Below are 25,076 nucleotides of genomic sequence, written 5' to 3'. Positions count from 1 at the left end.
ATAATTCCAGACCCAATAATAGAAATCGATTAGTTTAAATATTGGTTGAAACTGAAAATGACAAATAAACAACGTTCCGAAATTAATTTTGATTCCGTAACCTGTTTCCATATTCTGGACTTAATTCCAATTCTGGACCTAACTCCGGAACCGATTCCGATTCAAGACGCAATCCTGGAACGGATTTCAAATTCGGACTTCATTTCGGAACCGACTTTAATTCCAAATCCAATTCAAACACCGATTATGGAACCAATAATAAAAAGTGATCAATTTAAATGACTTTTGAAACCGAAGATAATAAACAAACAACCCTCCGGATCTAGTTCCGATTCTAGAACCCATTCCGATTTCAAAACCGATTCCGATTCCGAAACCAATTTCACACCCACTAACCGGAATCGATTCTGGAAAATTTGAGCCATCCCAAATCGATTCTGACCATAACATCATTTTGGCCATCACTATTTTAAACCATAAAACACGGACAATCCTTCCTAAACTCACCAACATGTTGTTACGAGTTTACAATTTTCTTCGAAAGACCAGTGAAAACAACAACACCCTAAACAAAGCGCACATAAAATGTATCGCACCCTGAAAATCCCCAAAAGGAAACATTCCCCAAACCAACAGCGAGACCAGAAGGAGAGTCCTTTTTTGGTGGCAATTCCTGCAAACGATCGATAACTAGACCAACACCAAATCCTATTTACACGTTTCCAAACACCAGCGCCCACACAGCCTTCTACCGACGCCAGTTTAGGGCTGGCCAGGTGAAGCTGGGGCCCGAGACGTCCCAGGAAAGGTAGAGTATGAATTTCCAATTTAATGACCCCAATAATTTAGTGCGCAATCGTTGCGTAAATTAAGGTGTGCATGTAACCTAATCCTTGGGGCGATTTTGTGGGCCCACGATGATAGCTATCCCGCACAAAGGCGGTGTCCCATGAAGGTTAAGTACACCTTTTTCCCGGGGCGAGGGATAAAAACTGGGACATGTCATATGCTACGGAAACCCCCGGAGAAGGAAAGTGGGATTTCAATCGATCGGCCAGCCATTCACACAAACTTTCGCAGTGGAAAGTCACCACTTACCTTGTGCATCGGGGTGCCCCAGAAATCGTTGAGAAACACGTTCTTGATCGAGGAGTGCGGTCGCAGGTCACGGTTCTCCTTGATCGCACTGATGTCGTCGAACACGAAGCCACAATTGAGACTGTTGTGGTAGCACAGCACGCACACCAGCGCAATGAGCGCCCCGTACAGATGATGGGTAGCCATCTTTCTCCGGCCGTCTAGCAGGACGCACGATGACCAGGAGTCCGGATCACCGGTTCGACGAACGCATCAGCGGTGCAGGGAGACGCGAATTTCACCACCAAAGGACACTTTTCCGCACGTACCAGTGTGACGCGATAATCGCGCTCGGACGGTCGCAACACAGTTTGAAAAGTCTGCAACGAGGAAAAAAAAGGGAAAAATGTATGAGATTAGTGAGATTGAAATTTTTTTTTTTTTTGTTGTTGGGTACGTCCGATGTTCGTTCGGGGATCCATCGTGAGGCTGCCTTTTTGTCGGGGAAAATATTATCCAGATTAAAATTTGACAACATGGCAACGTCTTTCCTGTTCTTTAGGTTTTCTCTACCCGATGAAAGCAGGTTCAGGAGATTGAGCTTTTTCTTCTCTGCAGCTATTTAAGGACCGAACAAAACTTTGTTTCTTGCGCCAGTGATTGTGAGGCTCAAAAGGACAGGAAAATGGTTTCCATCTAAAATATGGCAATACCTGCTGCTACCTGCATTCTACAATCTTCCTCCCGGCAATTGGCCCACAGGCCAATTCAACAAACCGCCGGCTTTGGGTCAAAACTTCTTCCTTTCTTCCGAAGTTTTAGGCCACTTTACCACCGACGAAGGGGAGTGCGTAATTTCTGCACCACAATCTCTGCACAACTCTGCAAACTACTTGAGCTGGTGCGACCCCCCCCCTTACCATCGGTAAAGTCATTTTCCCACGAGCAGCATGAAACAGTCAGGACAGACCTTCCACGACACTAACACTGCACACCCACACATCCCCATGCTATGCTTCTTTATGTGGCTCACTGGAAGGAAGGATCGGTTTACTTCGGTGAAAAACAAAACAAAACTTCAACACCGTCTCAGCCTTGTTTTAAATTTGCCGCCACGCTTAAACCTCACCCGGAAAAAGGTAAACTAAACTAAAGACGATCCCGAAGACGAACCTTTTCGCTAATAAGAAAATCATACGGCCCGGCGGTCTGGTGCGTCATCAAGTTGCATCAACCGCAGCAAAACGGGGCAACCTTCACTGCGGGTAAACTAGTCAACGGAGACGCTACCAGCAAGTCATGTCTGCGTCGTGTGTATTTGCAACGTGGTTTACTCCATCCCGACGTGCGTATATTCATTTGTGTGTGAAATTTATAGTCTAAAAAGAACAACAACAGCAACCATAAATTGCAGAGCAAGTGAAAGCACAGCAGATGTTAAATATTTATAATATTGGCCACAAAACAACAGACATTCATCGCTGGAAGACTCTCTGCTAATGCTGTTGCAAATATGTTACTAAGTTAGAAATCTTACTTAATAATTCGAAGTTTCTGTTACTGATGCTACTACCCAGCGACAAATCATAGCACAATTACTTCCATCATTAAATGATAGAAAGTGTCGTTGGGCGCATACTTCCTGCTCATTAATTCTAAAGCCAATTACAATCTGTCACGCTTCTCTCGTACCAGCTACATCCGGAACGCGACTACGCAGAGCAACACTTGTGCCACAATCTATCCCCAAAGAAACAGCATCATACACCAGCAGTAGGGGGCATCTGCTTTTTGCAACCTCACTCCACCGTGAAACGGCAAACCATGCCTAACTACCCACTTTGCCAAACTTTCATTCAAAAGATGAATCGTACCGGCCGTACCGGCTACTCCAGCAAAGAAGCTACACAGGCTTGGAGTTTTATTATTGAATCGCACGCACATTCAACACATCCGCCACTTATCATCGCGCAAATCCACGCTCCGTAACGTGAGCCGATTAAAGTTATGAATTCTTCCCCCGATGCGAAACCTCCGACACGGGCTAAGAAGCCAGCATGCAGTACACAGTGACAGCACCACGCGGACGTTGTTCGTAGCTATCCTCCGGAAGGTGCGTACCGTTGACAAGCGACAGCACTTCCGGCGAACTTCCCGCTATCGCAAGGCGGATGAAGTTGTACAAATTCCAGCAAACCCACGCGAAATCCTCTCTGGAGCGACCGGAACGTGAAAACCCTGTAGAACAATTTGCCTCTGCCCTCCGTCTGGTTCTAGCGTTCGCTCGCCGATCGTGAGCTGGCAGGCAAACGCAATCGTGAAGGGGTGCGTGGTGGGTGCAGCCGTTTTTCCTGAGGCAGCCTAAATTCTAGCTTTCTTGTGAGTGTTTTGGCGATGGACGAAGATGGTTCGCAGGCAATAGTTCCGTGTTAGGCTGAGGACTGCAGGGCGGATGATAAACTTTAACCAACCGTGCGAAGCGGACTCCTCGAGGATAGAAGATGTGCCAAAAACGAATGTGCGAATTGTATTAGCGTCAAAGTTTCGTCACAATTGAGAGAAGAACTGGAAGAGGCCTACAATGTTATATTTTTCACGAAAGTGTGTGTTGAGATCATTTGGTTCCATTATAGGAATAAATCCTTGGAACATGGCCACTTTATGAAGATTGGAATTTTTTTGGGGTCCGCTAGTCCAATCTTCACACGGCAGCACTGGCGATCAAATCCCATTCTGATCGTCTCTCGATACGTTTCAGATGGACTATCTGTTATGGATAAAATCAAGTCTAAGAGAGCCAGAAATGGCAGGCAGACATCTTACGAGGCTGTAGTATCAAAAAATAAGAAGAAGAAAAAGAAGAAGGTTTTGTTTACCGTAAACTATAAATATTAAAAAATAAATAAAAGGGACGCTTCAAAAGGCGTTTCATGGTACCAGAAATTCAAACCCTTATCCAATCCTGTATCGGCAGAGCTCATTGTTAATCGACTTCAAAGTGCGACTCGATTAAGATAAAACCAATCAAGATAAAATCTCGATATTTACAGTTTTCGTGGAAAATGGTTCAAGGATTTTAAGTTAGAGAAGGTAGCGTTGGAGTTCTTTCTCTCCACAAAAAATGCTCAGCATACGCTTACAATAATTCCAATAAAACCGTAAAAACAAAATCCAGACCTCACAAACGCTAACGTTGATGATTGTCCTTTTTAAAAGCATTACAAGTAGCACGTTGATTCTGAACAAAAATGTCACATTTGCCAGTAAGTGGTAGGTAGTAACAGCGGCTGGAAGAAAAAAATACTTCCCCCCAACAAAACCAAGGTCATTCCGTTAAACGCTTGGACGACGTAAACGGAAGACGACAGCTGTGCCGGTCCAGTGCACGATTCTGGCACGGTTTTCCGGCAACGGTTTGTCTTTGTGTGCGTGTGTTCCGGCACTTTTTTCTTTGCGTTAAACTTCGATACCCTCTACAGGCACTACAGGCTAGAAGAAGCCTGGTTACTTGGGCCGTCATTTTCGATGCCATCGGTAGTGCTGTCATGTATGGCCCACCACCAGCTTGGCGTTGAGAAGAAACGCGAAACGTGAGAAAAGGCTCCAAAAATGGTCTCCTCCGCGAAAAAAAATACACACCTCGAAAAGACCACGACAAATAGCATGAACGTCCACCAGCGCGCACACACACACGAAAAACTGGCGAGAAGCGAAAGGCCACATCGCCAACTGCCACCGGCATTTAAAATGAATGGCACTGGGAAAGCAAAGATGAAATTTAGCACCACGATGTCGTGCTGAATTTTAAGTGCCACTCCTGTGCGTACCGTCCATCGTCCATCAGGGAGGGAAAGTTGCACGTTTCGTTCGGGAGGCGACAAAAAAAATTGGTGAAAACCTCCAGTGCACTAACCAGCGTGTACAGTATACTAGAAACAAGCAGCAACAGGCCGGCCACCACCTCGTGCTTCAGCCACTTCCGTATCGGAAAACTGGAACAAAAAGACTCTTTTCGGTGACGTTTATTTTTGGTTTTCGACCGCGCGAAAAAAAAGCCTTACGTCACCGAATGGAGTCGAAAAGTCTGGGCACCCTCAATTGCTTGGGCCTACTCGCGAGCGTAAAGTGGTAGCGACAAGCAGAAGAAGACCAAAAAAAAAACGGCCGTACGCAGAATGTTGCGCCATGGTCGTCGTCGTCCTTGTTCGAGACTTGCTGGCTAGCTTCGGTGACTTCGGTGACGGTAGAAAATAAAAAAAACCCGCAACGACAAAAAAAGGCAAATCAGCAAGCTGGACAAGCCTATAAAGGAAACGGCTGCAAGGCAGATGAACAAATCGGGGCCCGAATTTTTACGCTTCGCACGAAATTTCCCCTGGAGCGCAGATCTGCGACTCATGCGGCCAATTTTCTTAACGCTTCACTGGCAGGATAGGAAGCAGAGCCTAATTTCGAGCACTGTTCGAATGATGCTACCGTGCGCTGGATGAAGGGATGTTGGCAAAATATTAATAAAGCATAGCGCAGGCACATCGTAAACGATAACGACGGTAAGGGAGAAAGCAAGTGACATCACTCACATGGAAAACCACTCCAAAGAAGCTGACCAAAGAAACAAAAGCTGGTGGCCCTCTTCAAACAGTGCTTTAAGATTTCTTAACAGCTGGGAAGTATGTACTGATCCCTCCAAAAAGAGAATCAACTCCAGAGATCTTAACTCTCTAGCCTATTTAGACACTGTACACACCAAGAAGGAAAAAAAGTAATTCAAGAATATAATAGAAGAGTAAAATTTGCCTTCTGCACAGCTTAAACGACCGTCCACCAGATTGACGATTCCCTCATTGGATCCTTCATTGGAACAAAAATAAAAAATAAAGTCTCAAGGATTTACCACCCCGAACAAATGGTTTATAGTGTACAGTTGGACACTCGACCGTTCGGCCAGGGTTTGTCGCTCTTATCGTACGCCTCGTTTTATATCGCCACTTAAACGCACATGCTTGCTGGCCGGTAGAAAGAACCACACGAACCGTCCCCGGGGCGAAACGATCCAACAGTTCTACACAAAGACGAAGGGTTTATTGAAAGAAAAAAAAAAGAGAGCAACAAAACGCTGGGCTATGGGATAATGTGTCGTAGAAAGGACCCTCTTCTTCTCGTAAACCTGTGAAGTAGCCGCGTTTTCTAAACGATGCTACCAGACGCACGACCTTTCGCAGGACGATTTAGAACCTTTTTGCATAGTGCAGGGTCAAATTAAAATTAAAAACAGAAAGCAAAAATATGGTTTACGTTTGAGCTATGTTGCTTTAAATTTAGCATTCTTAACTAGAGTTGGTTTAAATTAGAAAAAATTAAATGTTAAAGACTTGTAGCAATCCTCCTTTCTTCCTTGTTTGGCACTACAACCTTGAGAGAGTCGTCTCAGTCTGCCATTTCTGGTTTTCTATGATTTAATTTTACCCGTAGTAAAATAGTTAGGCACTACTACACCACACTACTACACTACACGCACTAACCCTACGTACGGGAAGGCGGTCTGGATGAGATTTGAACCCCGGTCCTGCCGTGTGAAGACCGTTGCCGTTATCGCCACTGCCACCGGACCACCCACTTGTAGCAAAAGCTTGATGTAATTTTCAGAAGGATGCGATGTTGTACTAAACTTTGGCCTCTGCACTCTAGTCAAGGTGAAGTGGAACATTTCTAGGTAATACTGAACTCTGTTTTTCTTCCTCGAATCTCTTCAAGAAGATAAAGGATAGGTATTACTACTCATAATCTTCATTCCAGAAACGAGGAAATCTCAAACTAGTTTCGCTGGGCAGCAGATTGTATGGAGAGTTATCAGTTATTATCATAATCTTCTTCTTCTTTTGCCTAACGATGTCTTACGCTTAGGTCAATGCCTGCCATTTCTGACTTACTAGACTTAATGATACCACGTAGTTGGATAGTCAGTCCTCACTACGGAGAAACGATCTGGATGGGATTTGAACACCGGTCCTGCCTTGTGAAGACCGACGCCGTAGTTGCCCCACCACCGGGTCGCCCCGGCGATTATCTCAATCAGAAAACGTTAAAACACAGACGATAAAATTTGGTAGAAGTGATCAAAGACTCTATTGTCTGAAACGATTCAATTTGATTTTGAGCAAAGTATAGAAATGGCTCGATTACTGGTAGGTCATCATCAAAAGCTGAAGTCATAGAGCTTGTTTACGTTAGACTGAGAAATTTGGATTATTTCTAATTTAATAGTTGAAATTCTAAAAAATTTTAGAGGCAATCCAATAGTAGATAGAATAGCGGGTTTGGTCTCTACACGACAGAACCTATAATTGAATCCCGTGTATACTACCCCCAGCACGCACGCAGCTACAGGTAAAGTCAAGTCAAGGAATATCAGAATTGACAGAAATGTTTGATTCATTTCTGGATACTGTTCAAGATAATTGCATCAAATCTAGAGTATAAACTGTTAGACCTATGAAAACTATGACGCAAAACAATGGAAATTGGAACTAAAAAATCCCTATTCAATGTTTGATTAAGGTACTGATCTTCCGACGGATTTCCTATCTCAACAATTCAACGTTTGTTTTCAATGCTCCAGACACGAGACTTCAAAAACAGATAATTGAAAGAAACGATATCATATGCGCTATATTATTTAATTAGCCCAATTTAAGCCGCTAAACCAATCATCATAAAACATAGATTTGCAATAGAATATATTATCCATAGCGTTCTGTGTAGCTGTTTTACGTGCCGGATTTTCAAATTCAAACCATGCGCAAAGAAAGGCAAAACACCCGAAGATACAACAACATCAGCGACACCAACAGTGGCTTTGGCCACCACTGTTCAACGACACCGCTGAAAGCCAAAGTCGTCTAAAAGGCAACCATATCATGATTAAAATAACCTTCGCATGCATAATCCAGCCCGGCAGCAGCTGTCACGAACGGCCGGGCGAAGAAGCTCATCATCATCGGCAGTCTCAAAGGCCCCGAACGAAGGCTGGCAAATTATGAATAATCCATTGTATAATGCACTTTCCGGTGAGCGCAGTCGGTAGAGCCGAGAGGGCCGCCGACCGGTTGGCGGCTGATGGAAGGGCACAATTTTCAAAACAAAAACCGAAGCAAGGACGAGGCACCATTTTCAAGAACCGCGCTAGAGATGTGAAAGAATGCTGTGTCGCTATGAGGACACTACATGAGGTGGAAGAGAAAGAGATGGGGCGAAGGAACTTTAAGTTGCCTGTAATATATTCCATCCTTCCTGGGCACACACACGTGCACATCCAAAGGAATTGAATTAATTTCCACGCACATCGTCGCGCGGACTTAGCGACTTATTAGCTCGCATCCCAACGAAAATCATACAACCATTTTCCCACGCCCTTAAAAGCGGACACACCTAAACAAGGACACAGCGTAACGATGCATGGTAAGCGACAGCCATTGGGGCCCGTTCGAAGTTTGGGTAGACGGGACGCTAAAGTTAGCTTCCTTACTGGGTCAGCCCAACGGCTCCGGTTGTGCACCGGTAGAAACGGATCCGTTTCTTTGCCAAACAACCGTCCAAGTCACGTCAACGGCTAGCCAGGCACGAACGATGAGGTGACTTTTATTCACCCGGGCGAAAGTAAGACAAGAAGCAGGACCAACACAAAAAAAACGCATACGATGGAAAAACCACCGAGCACCGGTGGAAAGCTGAAGCGAGAAGATGGAAAATGGTCACGAGCCCGGCTCATTAGTTTGGTGGTGATGGTGGCGCGTTCCAAGTGTCTGTCTGCTGGGACTCACATCGTTGCCACCTAGCGGGAAACGGAAAACTTCTTCCACAACATGACTTTTCCCTACTACCCACTCTCTCTCTCTCTCTTTCTCTGCCACACCCACACACACGCGAACCGATGATGGTCCATCGGGATTGCAATGGCGAAAGTTTCCTTTTTATCTCCTTTATTCCCACCACGCCCGCAGCACCCCAAAAGTTGTTCCTTTCTCAGGCCGTAAGAAAACGCAGCAAAATATGTGCTCGGAACGAACCGCAAGAGTTATGAACGGCAGACCTTCTTCCCGCACGGGAAAGGCCGTAGCGATGGGTGGTGGGGTGGGAACGAGCGTTCCCCGGCGTGGAAAATCGATAAAGGTGAAAGATTTTGCCACTGCATCAAAAACGCGCCATTACATTACGCAAATTCCCGGGGCCCACAAGAAATTCCGCGCACTAATAATCATTCATGATGGGCTACCGAATGATATTTATGCTCCCGCGAGAACGCTTGGAATGTGGCCCGGGGATTGAGAGATGTTTTGCTACCGGGAGCAGCTTGGAATTGAAAATTTTCAAAACGCAACGGGAAGATGGCAAGAAAGATGGCCAACGCATTTTAATATGCTTTAAGGCGAACTTGTCGGCATTACCAAGCAGGATTTATGGATGTAATTTAAAGACAGGCTTTAGGTAAGAATTGGTAAAAGTTTTTTATTAATTGCGTTACGTCTTGATGCATCCAAATATTTCTTGAAGTATTTTTATAGAGTTTCTTCTTCCTTTTCTTGACTTAATGACCTCTTAGCTCATGCCTGCCATTTCTGGCTTAATAGACTTATTGAAACCACGTAGTTGGATAGAAAGTCCTCACTACGGGGAAGCAGTATAGATAGGATTTGAACGCTAGTCCTGCCGTATGAAGACCGGCGTCACTGATAACTGCCCTCTGATAGCTTTATTGTGATATTGCTGCATCTGTAGTGGAATCCTAATTCAATTAGGCCCCGTAATGGGCCTGTAGAAAAATTATACCTTACCAATTCTACCATTACATTGCAACAAGAGTTATAATCCAATCTTGAGATATGCTCCCAATTTTAATTAAAACAAGTACAATTAAAATCAAACAACTGCAAACGGAATAGCACCCAAATTGTTTCCCCTGCCTTCGCTCGGTCAATGTTACAAGACTCTGTACCTTTAGTCACTTTGTTTGCACAACCAATATCGTTAATCGAATCCTTATCGTACGAAAAAATGCTCGATCCATCACACCAAGTTGAACAAGCTGAAATTGGGTATTGGGCAGCATGATAAATTGATTTCAGTCACGAATTCCAAATGAATCCAGTTGATTAATACATTTCACCTGATGCTCGGCCAGCACGAGGATATACGTTTTTAACGCTTACAGCTGAGCAGGTGCTTTCCGATAAAATTTTTCGTTGAAATTTTGACTACTGAGCGTTGAAATTCGTAGCAGTTTTACTGATGAAAAATATAAAATTGGTATTTTAGGGAGCTTCTTCGCGTTTTTTTTCGGCTCTTCCAGCTTGGGAGTACTTGAAGATATCTGGACTTCTTGGAGCTTGAAGCGGTCCAGATGAAGGGGCGACAGCGTCGTCGATTTTTACATGGCAGGACCGGGTTCAAATCCCATCCAGGTAGACTCCCCGTAGGCGGGACTGACGATCCAGCTACGACTAAAATCAAGTAAAATAAAGCCAGAAATAGCAGGCTGCAGGGAGAAGCGAGGACTTGAATCTTCCTGTAGCTGAATAGTCAGTCTTGTGAATGGGCAAACAGTCCGGGCAGGATTTAATATTTTGTAGATAGTTTTTGAGTATAAACTTACAGGTGCATCCAATCTTGAGCTCTGAACTTGCTCTGAATATTAATTCTAGGGGTTGCTCTTTTTTGGGCTTAAATCACCCGGCCAGCTAATGATAGGACTCAATCGAATTGTATAATTTCTTAATAACGATCCATTACACATAATGATGAGTGAATATGCTAACAAAAGTATAATTAAAAACCGAGAGTTAAGCTAATTCACCATCCTGTTGTTTGGACACACCAAAATGCAATTACTAGCGCAGCTCTGAACTATGGAGTTCAATTAAAAGCCAATCATGGGCAACGAGTCGTGATGCAAACTCACACACCGAACGCAATTGGAAGTAACCACCACCGACGGAAAGCACCACTACACAAACAGAAAACTCACACATGTACACAGTTGTAAACTAAATACTTTCAATTATTCCACACGATTGCACCATTGCGCCAAACATTACCGAAAATTTACTTGTAATTAAACAACTGCCCCCGCTGCTGCTGGTGCTGCTGCGTACGGTCTTCACTGTCAGACGACGATAAAACCCCCCAAAAAAAAGGGCAGATGAGTTGACCTCAAAAATGGAGCAATGCGCGTACAAACACATTGCCGTTCGAGTGAATGGGAGAAATACCACCTTTTTGTAGGGGGGGGGGGGGGGGTGTCATATCAGTTCTGTGTTTTATTTTGTATTCCTTCACACACCGACCCTGGACGACTTGAGACGAAAACGATCTGTATTTAATACGATGTGCGCCTGCTGGCTCGCAGCCGTTGTTGGTTGTCAAAATAAAATTAACTATCATTTCATTACCAACACACACACTGGCCAAGCCCAATTCCCATTTTTTTACCGCCCGTCACCAGCGCAAAGTCCAGCCGCTTTATCAGAAGCTTCAAACTTGGCTTGCCAGCAATGGTGGCCAAGTTATCAGATGGTCAGACTTTCGACTGTGCCGTGCCAGAATCCCATCAGAATTTCATTGTTATTTTTCAGTTACACGAAAGTTATATTAAATTTTCTCACTCTCGCATCCTTTCCCGCCCCACCTGCGGTTCCCTCAGCCCAGCTCAGTAACAACGAAAAAGCTAACTTTTCACTCATAATGCTGTTTTTTTGCTCTCTTTCTCTCGCTCGCCGTTTCTTTCCAACCGCACAGCGCGTTGCTTTCTGATACTCATCAGAATCGTTGCCATTTACCTCCACAAATCCAACGCTGACGTCGAGGCAGCGTTTCCACTTTTCGGAAAAGCCTTAACTTTCTTCGTCAATTGCTTCGGGCTATTGGTTTGTGTTGTGAAACTGTTTCCCCGCACAGTAACACACACACACACAGTCGTACAGGAGAATATAACAAGAAAACATACTTTCACTTATGTTTCGCCTGTATGAGGTTGTTCGCCAAATGTTGCCCCGAAGAAATGAACTCGACACCAACAACAACCGAAACCGTAATTCGGAAGGGCGCAGGACATAAACAACTAGCATGGCGTAGACCTTTCCTTTTTTTTGCCTGGTTGTACAAAAAGCTCCTAAACCTTCTTCGATACCATGCTCTCTCGGTTGATAACTTTGAAACATTTGTAACCAAGGAGACGAGGAACGGAGGGCGCATAGAGAGAAGGTGAGTTTTCAAACTGGTTTTTCAGTGACGGCGCGACACGGGTTCCGATACGAAACAACAAGAGTTTCCGAGTTCCGATGGCCCGCAATTGGCGAATAAATGCAAGTGAAAAGTTGGGTTTGCTTGTCGAGTGAACCAATGTCGAATGCAGCTAGAAACAAAAAGTACCATCGAAGTCGGGGGCAAATGATGATGTCCAACAAGTCGCGTGTTTCAACTTATTAAGCTTCGTTTAGAGCGAGATAATGTAAGCCGCAAGAAAACGGGCCTTCAAAATGTGCTCTAGCATTATTTGAAAGGAAAAGACGAACTTTTATCTTTCAAGCATCTAACCGAAGCTTCCCTTTCCGTTGGACGTAACTCTATAATGAAATCGAAATTAAGACTAGGAGGGTGATTGAAGCTAATGTTGATTTCAACCGGGCACTTTATCTTTAAAAGCTTACAACACAAGGGCAAGCTTCTTGCATCTTTTAAACATGTCCGTAAATAATAAAGTCAATAAAGCTAATGTGTACATACACATTACAGGATTACAAAACATGGGTAAAAAATTGTATCCAGAAACAGAAAATTGTGAACATAGCTAGTTGAAGATTCTATCATAGGATAGTATGTGAATGTTAAACAGAATCTTAGCACTGCAAATCTTGAGCATCTGAGAAGCAAAATCTATGATTAACAATGCCTACAACGATGCCATACAATGCCAATCATAACGAATGGCTTAGGGTGGCAAAACATATCAAAGTGTCGAATAAATTTACCGCAGCGACACGAGTAATCGTTCTACGAAACTCACAGTTCATTGCAAAGCTGGCACAGGCCGCAGCAAAAATCTCATAGGAATATTCGAGGATTGATATTGTAACACTTAACCACTGTAACATTAATATGCTCCTTAAATTTCAATCAGTCGTCCAGTCAACCATTTATGTCCTTTAAGACTCCATGTGAGAGCTGCATTACCAATAATTGATGTTCAGTTTTTGCTCACAAAGTTCTAGACTATTAGACACACTTCTCCTTCTTCCTTGGCACTACAACTTTGAGAGGCCTCGGCCTGCCAATTTCTGGCTCTATGTGACTTAATTTTACCCGAAGTAAAGTAGTAGTGCCCTGCGTACGGGCTCTAAGACATACACCACTAGCAAAACGAGTTGAGATATCTTTCAAGCGTACATGAGAAGATTTTGAAAAATATGGGACAAGATAGTTTCACATCGTCTGTATAAAGCAAGTGTCCACCATTGGTACAGCCACTAAAATAAACAACACCAAGCTAAGGACATTTTCTTGTAGTACTCCGGCAGCCCAATAAATTCGGTTCCAAATCTAGCACGTAAGTTACGTTTTGATCAAAAAGATAAGATCCAACTCTGGTAATGGTAGACCAGGATCTGTCGGGCGGAATATCACAAGCATTAGCATGAAGATAATAAGGTTTTAAAATATTGATAAAAAATATTGTACAAATAAGCCAGAATCAAATCCTATTAGAACTATTTCGTCATAAGCAAAACGGATATGAGCTGCGGATAAATTCGGGTAATAAGGACAGAAGTCAAGAATAGTATAAAAAATATTTGACGTGCTCCTGTCATTGACAAAAGAAAATGAAATCGATTCGGAGGCCTTCTGGGGGCATCTGTATTTCAAGAAAATCAGCATTGATGCACAGTTTGATAAGCTCTATGATAATATCGATACATAAAATTATGTCTTTCATCAATATTTTATTTCAAAACACAGAACTCTACTATTTAAAAAAAAAGTTCAAGGAAACATTCCAAATCACCGTATAACGCAATAATGTCCATAATAAATCAAACATGGCCGCTCTTCGAATCCACCAATTACTTAAGCATCATTACAACCATTTCCACTTCAATCTATTACAGCTTAGGAAAACCCGGCTCCCTACAGCCAGCCGAGTACATAATTCCCCCCTTCGTATTATTGTCCATTGATAGCCAACCATGCACACTTTCCAAACGCTTCAGACGACGAAAATTGAAATGATACGCACTGAACTTCGGCCGGGAGAATCTCACAACAACCAGCTTTGATCTAACTCGGTGGTGTAAGCTGAAGAGCTTTTCCCTTCAGCTGGGGGAGAAGGCAGGAAGCCGGGAACATTTTACAACAGATTTCCCTTTCATCTTCGTTACCCCCTTGGGGGGAGGTTCATTTTTTGTTTCTCTCTCTCCCCCCACTCTTTGGTTATTTTCAATTCCTGTACATCGAGCTAAAGAACAAGTGGGGTCCAAGTTTGAAGATGATGATTTCACTTTTAAAGGTAACTTAAACGTAAGCATTTTCATAAAATCGAAGCTCACTGTAAAGATAAGGGAGAAAAGCGGCAATGGAAGTCAGTCAGTCGAAGAAACTCCGGTATGGCACGACCGGAAATCGCTCCATTTTCCTGTGCCTGAATCGGCATCCGGTGTACAGAGGTCTCGGTAGGCTTTACTCCTGCCTCACTTTTTTTTCCTCTTACCCTCCAATGTGGAATTGAAAACATTCAAGGCATGAAATTGCTTTAAAATATAAAGCGCCGAGGAAGCCTGTCAAGGGCACCGCGATCGAAAACTGAGGCGAATCCTGAAAAGGCGAAACCCCATCGGCAAGCTTAGTACGTTTCACCATTTTATTGCGACTGCATTACGTTTGGGTACTGCCTGGGGGGGAGGGCACTGGAGATCGTAAAACCTGATGCTAAGAAAAACCCTTCTAATTCACTGCAAAACTCATTTTAGCCGACAAGTTTTACCGAGCTGGTGCGCCGTGTCAAACAATCCCATAAATATAAAACCAGCCAATGGGAGTCAGGCGCGCGAGCTGCAGCCTTGTAGTCTGGAGCAAATTCGTTCACTGAACAATATTGAGCATAAAGTTAAAAATAAATTTCCCATCATGTTTTTTTCTGTTTGCTTTGAGGTTTCATTCTACAAAACCACACGATAAGTCCATCGAGATAAGGGCAGTTGAAGATGGAAATCATTTGTTCAAATACGGTTTCACGTGCGCCTGTGAACGGGAGAGCATGTGTTTTTGACGCACATTTTTTGCCCGCGCCAAATGCACACCGAACAGAACATAAGCCAAATCGCATAAACACAACTTCCATCAAAACAAGCATGACAGCTTATCAGACGAGAGCATATCGGATTATGGTCAGTAATAATACCCTGTGGCACGACACCGATCACGATGACGTTGCTTAGCCAAGTACGATTGTATATTTCCCTTAAAAAAGGAGCAGTACAGCCCATTCTATCGTTTATAATTTAATTGAAATCGAAATATGATAAAATGTTACATTGAATTACAAGCTCCAGCGCATCCTCATGACAAGCGGCCACCAAACTGGCACCTGTGACTGAGCTGTCCAACACGTGAAGCAACTCATCTTGATGGGGTCAGCAGAATCAATAAAATTACCTACCCTCACATATTGGGTGGCCGCTAATGGCCACGCAACATTTGCTCACATGCCCACCGAAACCGAGCGGAGCCGGGCTGGAATTCTATCCGAACCGCAGCACACCTCAAACAGTACCGGTACCGAACCCCCGCGTCAACGGTACGGCAGCTAATGGTCTCGATAAATCCGATCTAATTAAGACACACTCTGCGGGTCCAGTGGAAAACCGCAAACCGGTGGAGGCAGGCGGAGCACACCACCCCGTTCGGTGGAAACGTGATGAAAGATACGATTCCTCCGCAATCCTGGTGTCCCGGGACGGACACAACAGGCAAGAGCGGACAGGATTGGTGAAATATTTATTACAGTAATAAGTCCTATCAGTCGTCGTAAATCAGTCCTTCTTCGATCCACACCGGATCGGTCGTCGGTGTCGTCTTACCCGCCTCGGCGACATGCCTCCGGCGCGTTTTCGGCTGCATATCGAATGAATTCGATTAATTATTCCATCGACACCGAAACCCAACCCAAGGGCTTGCATGAGATGACCAGAGTTCTCGGGGGGTTGGTAAGACTCGGGGTAGGACTCTTTCCCCGAATGATGCGTGCTGATTCATTCAACAGCCTATTTGCAGCCTGTCCGATTTCACCACAGAAAATCTTAACTCCGGATCGAGGGAAAATCAATGCTTGTGGGAGGAACGAGTTGTTGCTGTGCAGAGGAGGAAACATATCTCGTCCCTTCGATGCCTTGGCCAAGCCGGGCGGACTGTCAAGTGGAATGTCATACTCGCACTAAGGGTGATGAAAATGCATCAGCTCGCTCGGCTTGAGTGTTTCCTGTCGTAAAGAACACTCTAAGGACACGGCACACTACGGAAAGGCAACACCATATGGTGCTGCTATCCCGTTGATTCCCAACCGTTGCCATCTAAAAAGGGATGACAAAAGGGAAAAGCGGAGAAATCCTAGCAGCAAACGCTCGCACACATCCACGCGAAAGGGATTGAATTTCTTATCCATCAAATTATACACACACACACATACTTAGAAACTGTGGAACAGGTAAAAGTTTTACCCCAAAGTAAGCTGTGTTGGTGCGTTGAAGAGGGAAAGCAAGTTTAAATGCACCACTAGCCTACTTTTCTACTATCTTGGCACAGTTGCATTCCCAACATACTTTCTGGACAAAAGACGTCCTGTAGAGATTTCGCAGCGGGATAAACTGAACCGTTTTGCTCGGAATGCTTTCACGTCACTCAGTGTTTTTTTCCAATTAAAAAAAGTAAATTCCAAAAAACTGGATGCATAATTTTTGCTCCAACTGGCGCTACTTACAAAACCACAATCTCTCGTACGTTGCTTCCTTGCTTATCGGCTTCTTACGATCTGCCTCTCGCTCGCGCTTTCTCTCCTGCTCTCTTGCGAGCGAAGTAAATTTACTTCTGCAGAAAAATTATAGTAGCGCTTCCTTCTGATTGATTTCTTCACGCATCCACCACCACCATAAATTCTGATTTAAAGCTTCTTTTCTTCACACACCGAAGGGGTAACAAATAATTTTCTCAACACTTCGCCACCATTCGCACCGGAAAACACTGCACAGGATGAAGAGGGTGACTAAATGGCTAAAACACTTTTACGCACAGGATTGGGTGATGGGTTAGGAATGGTAAGGAAAATGGGAAATGCACATTTCACATCCCTTGATTACGATTGACACACCATATTTTTTTACGATTACAAGCACATCCACACAACATACATACGAACTTTGCTATGGGCAAACTTTATACACACGCACTGTGCGTTAAACACAACACTGCACTGCACTTGCACAACAGGGCAGAGGAGAAAATGCTGCAAACGAACTTTTCAAGCAAGTAACGACAACCGGAACGAATTTCCCCGGCCAGTTTGCCAGACGGGATTTTTCTAAATTTTTCTTTCAACCTTTCTACTAAAATTCTGCTCTCTAAACTCTTAACACACACGCGCGCGATTTAAAACAACAATTTGGCGACAACGAAAACTAGACAATTTGTGAGCTGCATTGTATTTTTCTTAAAATTTAGAAAGAGAAAAAAATGCATATCAACAATTTTCGATTAATAATTTTAAAAAACCTCGATTGAATTAACTTTTTTTTGGGTGGTAGAAAAGACTTGCGAAATGGAGCATAGTTCTTGCTGGCAAGTTCTGGCAAAATTGGAGCAAGGCGCGGATGTGAGAGAGAGAGTACGAGTGAATGAGAAAGTCTGTATTCCAGAATAGCGACACATCAGTACGTTGAAATGCTGGAGTAAAACTATTCTTCGGCTAAATTTAAAACAACGCAAGGACAAAATCGTTGTTTCCATCTTGTTTAACTAATTGGTTGATGGTTTTACACTCCATGATTTGTATTATACACAATTTTCGTGCTCAAATTTGCATCAGCGAATTACCTACAGCACGCGCTATCTCGCTCTAAACAAATCTTGTTTTGACGTTTCCCACATACGGCACTCCCATTAACCACTTGTTTCGGTAGCCGAAAAATCAGATTAAATGCTGTCTATCGGTGCTTTTCTCACAAGCTGTGACTGGAATTGGATAATTTTCTTTCCGATTCATCAAGTTCCTACCCAGAGAGCCAACTTTTCACTAATTGTGCACATCCCGCACCAGCCAAACCGTACCAGACGCTGCAGAAACAAACACATCACTCGCGCACACACACGGGTTTCAAACGGGTGAGAACGACACGAATACAAACCGGACGGACGTGTTTGTCACCTGCTTTTCACCGTCCAGCAAAAGTAATACAATTACACCGCACATTCCCGACCGAATCAACCCAGTTCTTGCACCTGTTTTCACCTGTTTTCTTTCAAGAACGCTGCCCGCACAGCCTGCTGACCGAAATGCGAAACTTCTTCATCGAATTTTATCTGTCAGTTTGGGTAACGTCGGACGCAGACGCTTGACCTTGCAGTCAACTGTGCGCTCTCACTCGTTTGTGCTCTCTCTCTCTCTTTCACTCGTTCTGTCGTTCGCGCGCCTGCTCTCGCCAAACGTCTGATGCGTGACGTACCGTTTAAACCGACCGTTGAGAAATGTGACGCACCGATACAAAAAAATACTCTAGGGTGCGCTCCGATGCAGGGGTAGTTTTCTTGGGAAACAATTTCGAACCCGTAGCACAAACTGAGACACTTCCGTTCGCGAGTAAAGTGACCGACTGACTGAAGCGGTCGGTATCACATGATCGAGCCTTTTGTGTTGTGCACGGTACGAGTGGATGGAACTTCGGTACCGGGGCCCGACGGAACCGTACAATCGGGACGAGTGTGCGCCTTAGATATAGGGGAAAATTGTGTGTGTTTTGAATTCGAACACCATGCTGTCAGTCGAACTAGTGGCGAGCTGTTGCATGTTAAGGGTTTTGGACGAGTCTTGTTGAGATGATGAGGGTACAGAAAACTGATTTTCATTGATTTGGTAAGAATTAGACAATATCAATAACGGTGGTCGGAACGAAAACGACGCTGGTCTTTAACATGGTAGTACCAGGTTTTAAAGAACGTATCAACCGGGTCATTCCCTCATAGCAGAAATCGACTATTCGGCTTCTTGGTATTTTTAAGGCTAGAAAGCCATTAAATGGTCAGCATCAGCTAAAGGGTCGTTAAGACTACGATTATTGTTATTCTGAGAGACTTTTACTGATGTAGAATAAGGCCTAATACACCAAAGATCAGGTTAGGAAGCGGTTGTCCCATCGCGAACCCCTATCTCATTATGCCAAGAATCTTCAAAATAAAGAAGGGCTAATTAAATTAGCTTAAGTAGATAGATAACTTCAATAACGAATAGAAGAAGTTTGTAACAGTGGAAGTAACAATTTTAAAACCATATCCATATTTGACCACCAAAAATTCCCCAATATTCCAGAGTGCAAACACTGACAGCATCCTACTCCTTTCGGTCTTAAATTTCCCCGCGCACAATGCGCAAAAACCGCATGCGTGTCCGTAAATACCTCGTGTCGGACGCAAATTCCCCATGGAAAACGGAACCCCTTAAAACCCGAACGTAGGTCATTCTCATTCAAGCAGATACCGACAAACGTCGTCATTGTCCTCGCCGTTCGTCAACCGGGGTTACCCGAAAGACACGCTGGCAGAGGACACATAAGGAGCAGGAGTAGAATGAAAAGAAAAAACGGCAACCAGCAGCGGGATAGCGTCGCGCAACAACCCCTCCCGGTTGCTGCACCAATAAAAGCAAAACGCATTCCCATTATCAAAAAGTGAAACCGATGCTGCAGATCCGTGCCGACAGGCCGCGAGCGCAACAAGCCGACCGACCCTCCCGAAAGTACAATGACACGTTCGGGAGGGGGACTCCCATCGCACGGGGTGTGCGTTACGGGTTTTTAGGGTGTCCGTGTCCCGCCAGGGGAGTTGCGTCGCGTGTAGCAAATGGGCAAAAGTGAAATTCGGATCGATGAGGGTTCCTTTACCTTTTGTCGAACTGTGGCAAACAAGTCATCGGCAACTACTTTTGCCCGTGCGCCAGAAGGATGATATTAATTAACTCGTTACTCGGGCAGAAATACAATGTAGGACCAAACGAGGGAAGGATGAAAAATTGGTTTGATAGTTTTCGGTGGAAAAGTTTCCAACCCTCACTCAGTTCCAGGGGTGATCCGGGAACGAGACTCTACCCTAATAAGAGTTCCGAATCTCGACATGAGTTTCTACTTCCAGAGCGCTGATGTATGGCCGAGGGTGTGCAGGCTGGGTAAAACTTTTCCCTGATAGTCACTTCAAGTGAGGAGTGTTGGTTACGATGCTTTTTCGTTGATAACAGCGAATAGATGCCATTCTGCTTTCTTCCAAATTCATCGGTTTCCAACCATACCAAACAGAGAATAAAGCTGGAATTGGAAGTTATTCTTGCCGATTTATCATCGCACTGCAGCTCAGCAAATAGTGACAACTTTAAATCCTTCTCTATCCATCATTGGAATGCAAGTTTTCCCACCCGTCGGTCCCACATGACTAACTCCCCCAGAAAAAAAAATGACCAACCGCAATGGAAATTGAAAGGCAAATGAAAAACACGAAAAAGAAAAAAAATAGACACGGATTGAGAAATCATAATCAAAGGACATAAATTTATCAACGCCACATGCTAACACCTTCCCCGTGCGCGTTACGTGGAGCAAGTGAAGGAAGCGAAAAAAATAGGAGACCAAAGAAGAGGCACAAAAACACAACATCTACGCCACTTCAAAGTTCACATTCGCACCTCGGAATTCGGAGAGATTCATTGAACCGTAAGATTGCCATGGCGGGCTAGCAATCGTATAAAGTCGGTCAGTCAAATAAATCATTTGGCTTAAAAGTTTGCACACCGGTGGCAAATCCAATTCCCCCACAACTCTCGGCGCACGATGTCGTGGATTCGCTTCGATGCTTTTCCGATTTTCGCTTTTCGTCGACCGTTCGTCTGTTGATTTAGCTGGCTGGGGCTTCTGTACTCTTCCGTTCGCTTTATACATATTTTTATCAACATGTCTACCAAAAAAGGACCAACACGAGAAAGGTCACATTCCGTCTCAGCTTGAAGGACGATTAGGTAGGAGGGAAAAATGTAGAACGCAAATTTACCATACCCACGTTACATTGACCTCGCCACACCAAAGCCAGACAACCGCTCGTGAAACACTACCAAACGGCAAAACGCATCAAGAACCTTTTTGAACCTCGGGGATGAAAAAACTGCAGACCAGACTGAAAAACTAAAACAAAACGGCCACATCTGCAGCATCTGGGTGCGATTATTTCGTTGCGTTGCTTTCCGCGTCCACCGTCCAGCTCGATTCGGCAGGTCGGAGAAAGGAAAATCCGATTCAACAAACGTTATCGTTTGCGGGATTTAGACGTTGTTCTTCCCCGCTCAAGGTAACACGATTCACGATCGGCAGCGTACCACTCCCAACTTTTTAGTGGTCAAACTTTCTGTGGTGGTCCTTGCGGGAGTTGCTCGCAAGGAGAACGTTTCGATGTGCTTGTGTGAAATGTTGAGATTTGGCAGCAGAACGTCCCACTTGACACGTTCCCCCAACTTACGCTCGCTTTGCTAATCCATGTGTGCGAATAGCGGTTCTGCATCTTCCCCGTTCCACCGTGTAGCATCTAATCTTCGTAACCGCCATCTTCCATGACATCACGACGCTCGCACGTATTCCCACCCTGGCACCCAATCGCCAATTAGTACTGTCGGGGCGCACAACTGGAGTCAAGGAGCTCACGCGTCTGTCTGGCGCTTCGTGCAAAATCGCCTCTCTCCATGCTCCAATTTTCCTTCCACGTCCTCCATCGTCTCATGCATCGTTTATGGGCATCGGGGGCTTTTTTTTTGTTGGTTCGTTTCGCAACTTTCACATCCATCCATTTTAGCGTCCTTTTTGATCTGTTCTGTCTCGAGGAGAAGCTGCTTCTCGAGCATCTCGAGCGGGACAGGCCGGCAGCCCGACAAGGACACTGAGCCGTCGTCTACGTTCCTCTTGTGTCCGTGTCCTTGGGTAAACGTTTCGCTGTACCGCTCTTTTTCTTGTCGGTTGTTTCGGTGCATACCCGGCGTCCTGGTGGCACTTTTCGGGGACGTGCTGTGTGTCGTTTTTTTTACACAAATCTTATTTATCGCATCCCATCCGTTCATTCACCTTCAGGTGATAAGTTCATCACCGTTCAGCACATTGTTGCGATTGTCTGTGTGTGCGTCTTCTAGCTCGTTCTGAGGTAATTGGGTGCATCGGATTGAATTGTTAGCATGGTTTACGCCTTTCCATCGTTTATCCCCCGAACCACTCAAATCAAAACCCGAATCCTGCCGCATACGTTGGGACGAAGATAAATCTCCCGACGCTCATCCCGGGGAGCATTTTTCGCATCAACGTAGAAACTTTTGCTGTCTGATATGGATGTGTGTGTGTGTTTGTGTGCTACTTTTTTTGGCAGACTGTAAATATCGACACTAAGGTCGATGCTCGTGCTTTCCTTCTAGGCGAGAGATAAGATGGGTGGCGAAGAGAACGGGAAGGCGTTAATTGCGGTGGTGGGATTTTTTGTTTAGCACTCCCCGTAGAGTCATGAGCATGGGGTTTCATCGTCCCGTCCGGAGATCCGGCATGGTTTTCTCCTGCCGATGCCGCTGGTGCTCTCGTGCCAGCAGAGAATATTTAATTGAACATTCCACGAATTTTAGGTTGAGGTTTGGTGGTTGTGTTTTGAGTCGGGTGGAAAGCGAAAAAAAGGGGAAAACATAATTGAATGTAGCAAAACCATCGAGGAGTCCCGGTCTCGAGGGGCCGGTTTTGGGCGGGGAGTTTCGTAACTTAACGATCTAATGCAACGGTAATGGATACGGATGGGGTTTTGTGCTATTGGAACAACTTAATAAATGTGCATTTAAAAATAAGTTACGGTTCGGTGCGGAATTAAAAGTGAATATACAGATACAGAATAGCATTTACTGTATTGAATGTAATAGTTTTATGTAGTAATGATGTAAAAACGACTTGACAAATTATTAGTGATTTTTGTATCATGTAGGATAGTGTTTGTTGCAACCAATCAACACACAGATTTGGAAGCATGCTAGGGGCGGCACGGTGATAGCATTTGCGGTCTTCAAACGATACGTCTCCCTATTTCCAGGTTTAATTGCTGTGATGTGTACCTTTCAACAAGAAGGTTAAGTTTGGCCAAGTTCCAGATCAAAAGGAAGTTTACAAGTGTTTAATAAATTGTCGAACAATAACAAATAACGACGTTATAGGACTCAATAATTTATTCTAATGGCGTCTAAAATTCACGGTAAATGATTTTAATTACATGTGAACCAATCTGTAATTATTTTGATGATTTTCAACAAAAACTTCATAACATAGAGTAGTGTTTTGAATTGAATTTTTAATGTTTCTGTGTTATAGTTCTAACTGAAAGACAAAAAAATAAGAAAAAAAATTATTATTTCAGTGTTAGAATGTAATCTTTTTAGTATTGGATTATCTGTACAGTCTTTAGCTCAACTACACTCACACCAATTAAGTTTCTTTAAAATGAATGAGTAAAGTAGAAGAGATAAAGTAAAGTTTATTTACCAGTAAATTAATAAAATAGAAATTTTGAAAAGATTGTACTAATTTTACAAACCATTAAAATCTGTTTGTCTGTTGTTGTTGTCGCTTGTTTGATTGATGATGAATGGCTGGAAGAATGAATGAACGTATGAATGAGTGCGATAATAAAGGGGGTTTTGTAGGGCCTTGGCGCAATATCTTGAATCATCCAGAACCTCAAACTACAGCTTTGCAATGGCGTGTTGCAATGGTCATCAAATGCAGACAGGGTAGAGGCTTCAACGCTTAGTCGCGAAACTTGAAAAAACTTACGAACACTAACAGGATGAGGGTGGGATGATCACACACAATACCGACCCTCGTAAGCAACACTACCACGAATTTGGATGACAGAATTAATATTAACAGATCGGCCGAACTCACCAAGCATAAGGTGTCTTTTCACGGTTTGGAGAAGGAAATGTCTCCAAACCACCGTGAATTGTATTCGTTCTGTAATATAGTTTTAAACAATGCTCAATAAGCCGTCCTTCATGAACAAACGACATATTTTTATCGGCCAATCGTAAAGCTTTAAACAATATTTTTATAAATATAAGCTGCTAAAGAGAGCTTTTGTAAACGTAAATTATTGTAAGAATCATTTTACTAAAGGTCTTTATCTTTCCGCCCCGTTTCTTACAGATTTTTCAGAAAAGATACAACTGGTGCAGTTGGGTAAAGTTTGCTACATATTGCCAATATTTTGTAACATCTTACCTGTTCGAAAAATAGATTAACTTTTTTTACTTAAGGTTTTCGATTTTTTCTACTCATGTAAAGCATAGTATGCTCGATATTCGAGAACTTTTTGCTTCGCTTAAAAGCTGCTGAACGTTGCTTGTTTAACACAAATACAACGTTCAACAGGTTGTTGAAAATACCTTAAGTTATAAAAAAAATTATGACTACAAGCAATTCCAAAAATACTTATAATGGAAACATGAAAAAATTGAATTTTAACCGTAAACTGTATGACCGGGAGCCAACAAGATATTGACGTTAAAAAAGGTTGTATGAAGATACTTATATTTTTCAATCGTTTTTTTAAACTATTACATGAGCACAGAAAATATCCAAAGGTCCGTCATAAAGTTATATTAAATATAAAAATTTGCATGTGAAAACTTGAAGAAAAAA

At 43.6% G+C, this 25,076-nt stretch overlaps 1 protein-coding gene across 11 annotated transcripts in view; it reads right to left on the bottom strand.

The window, feature by feature from the left end:
* Positions 1-18,994, bottom strand: part of LOC118506110 (protein O-mannosyl-transferase Tmtc3-like) — a 186,836-nt gene extending 167,842 nt beyond the window's left edge. The window contains exons 1-4 of one of the 11 annotated variants that reach the window (XM_036042809.1): positions 18,623-18,767; positions 17,534-17,823; positions 17,099-17,396; positions 1,099-1,457 (exon numbers count right to left, since the gene is read on the bottom strand). In XM_036042809.1, the coding sequence (XP_035898702.1) occupies positions 1,099-1,284 (186 nt within the window). In that variant the 5' untranslated portion in view covers positions 1,285-1,457; positions 17,099-17,396; positions 17,534-17,823; positions 18,623-18,767. Of the gene's footprint in view, positions 1-1,098; positions 1,458-17,098; positions 17,824-18,441; positions 18,467-18,518; positions 18,768-18,836 lie in introns of those variants that run through there. The other 10 variants (XM_036042810.1, XM_036042807.1, XM_036042803.1 and 7 more) reach the window with 10 other exon arrangements.
* Between the last annotated feature and the right edge of the window lie 6,082 nt (positions 18,995-25,076).

The sequence above is a fragment of the Anopheles stephensi genome, chromosome 2 (assembly GCF_013141755.1).
Source record: "Anopheles stephensi strain Indian chromosome 2, UCI_ANSTEP_V1.0, whole genome shotgun sequence".
Lineage (NCBI taxonomy): Eukaryota > Metazoa > Arthropoda > Insecta > Diptera > Culicidae > Anopheles > Anopheles stephensi.
Note: the sequence above shows the minus strand (reverse complement) of the source record. Positions and strands in the feature narration are given on the sequence as shown.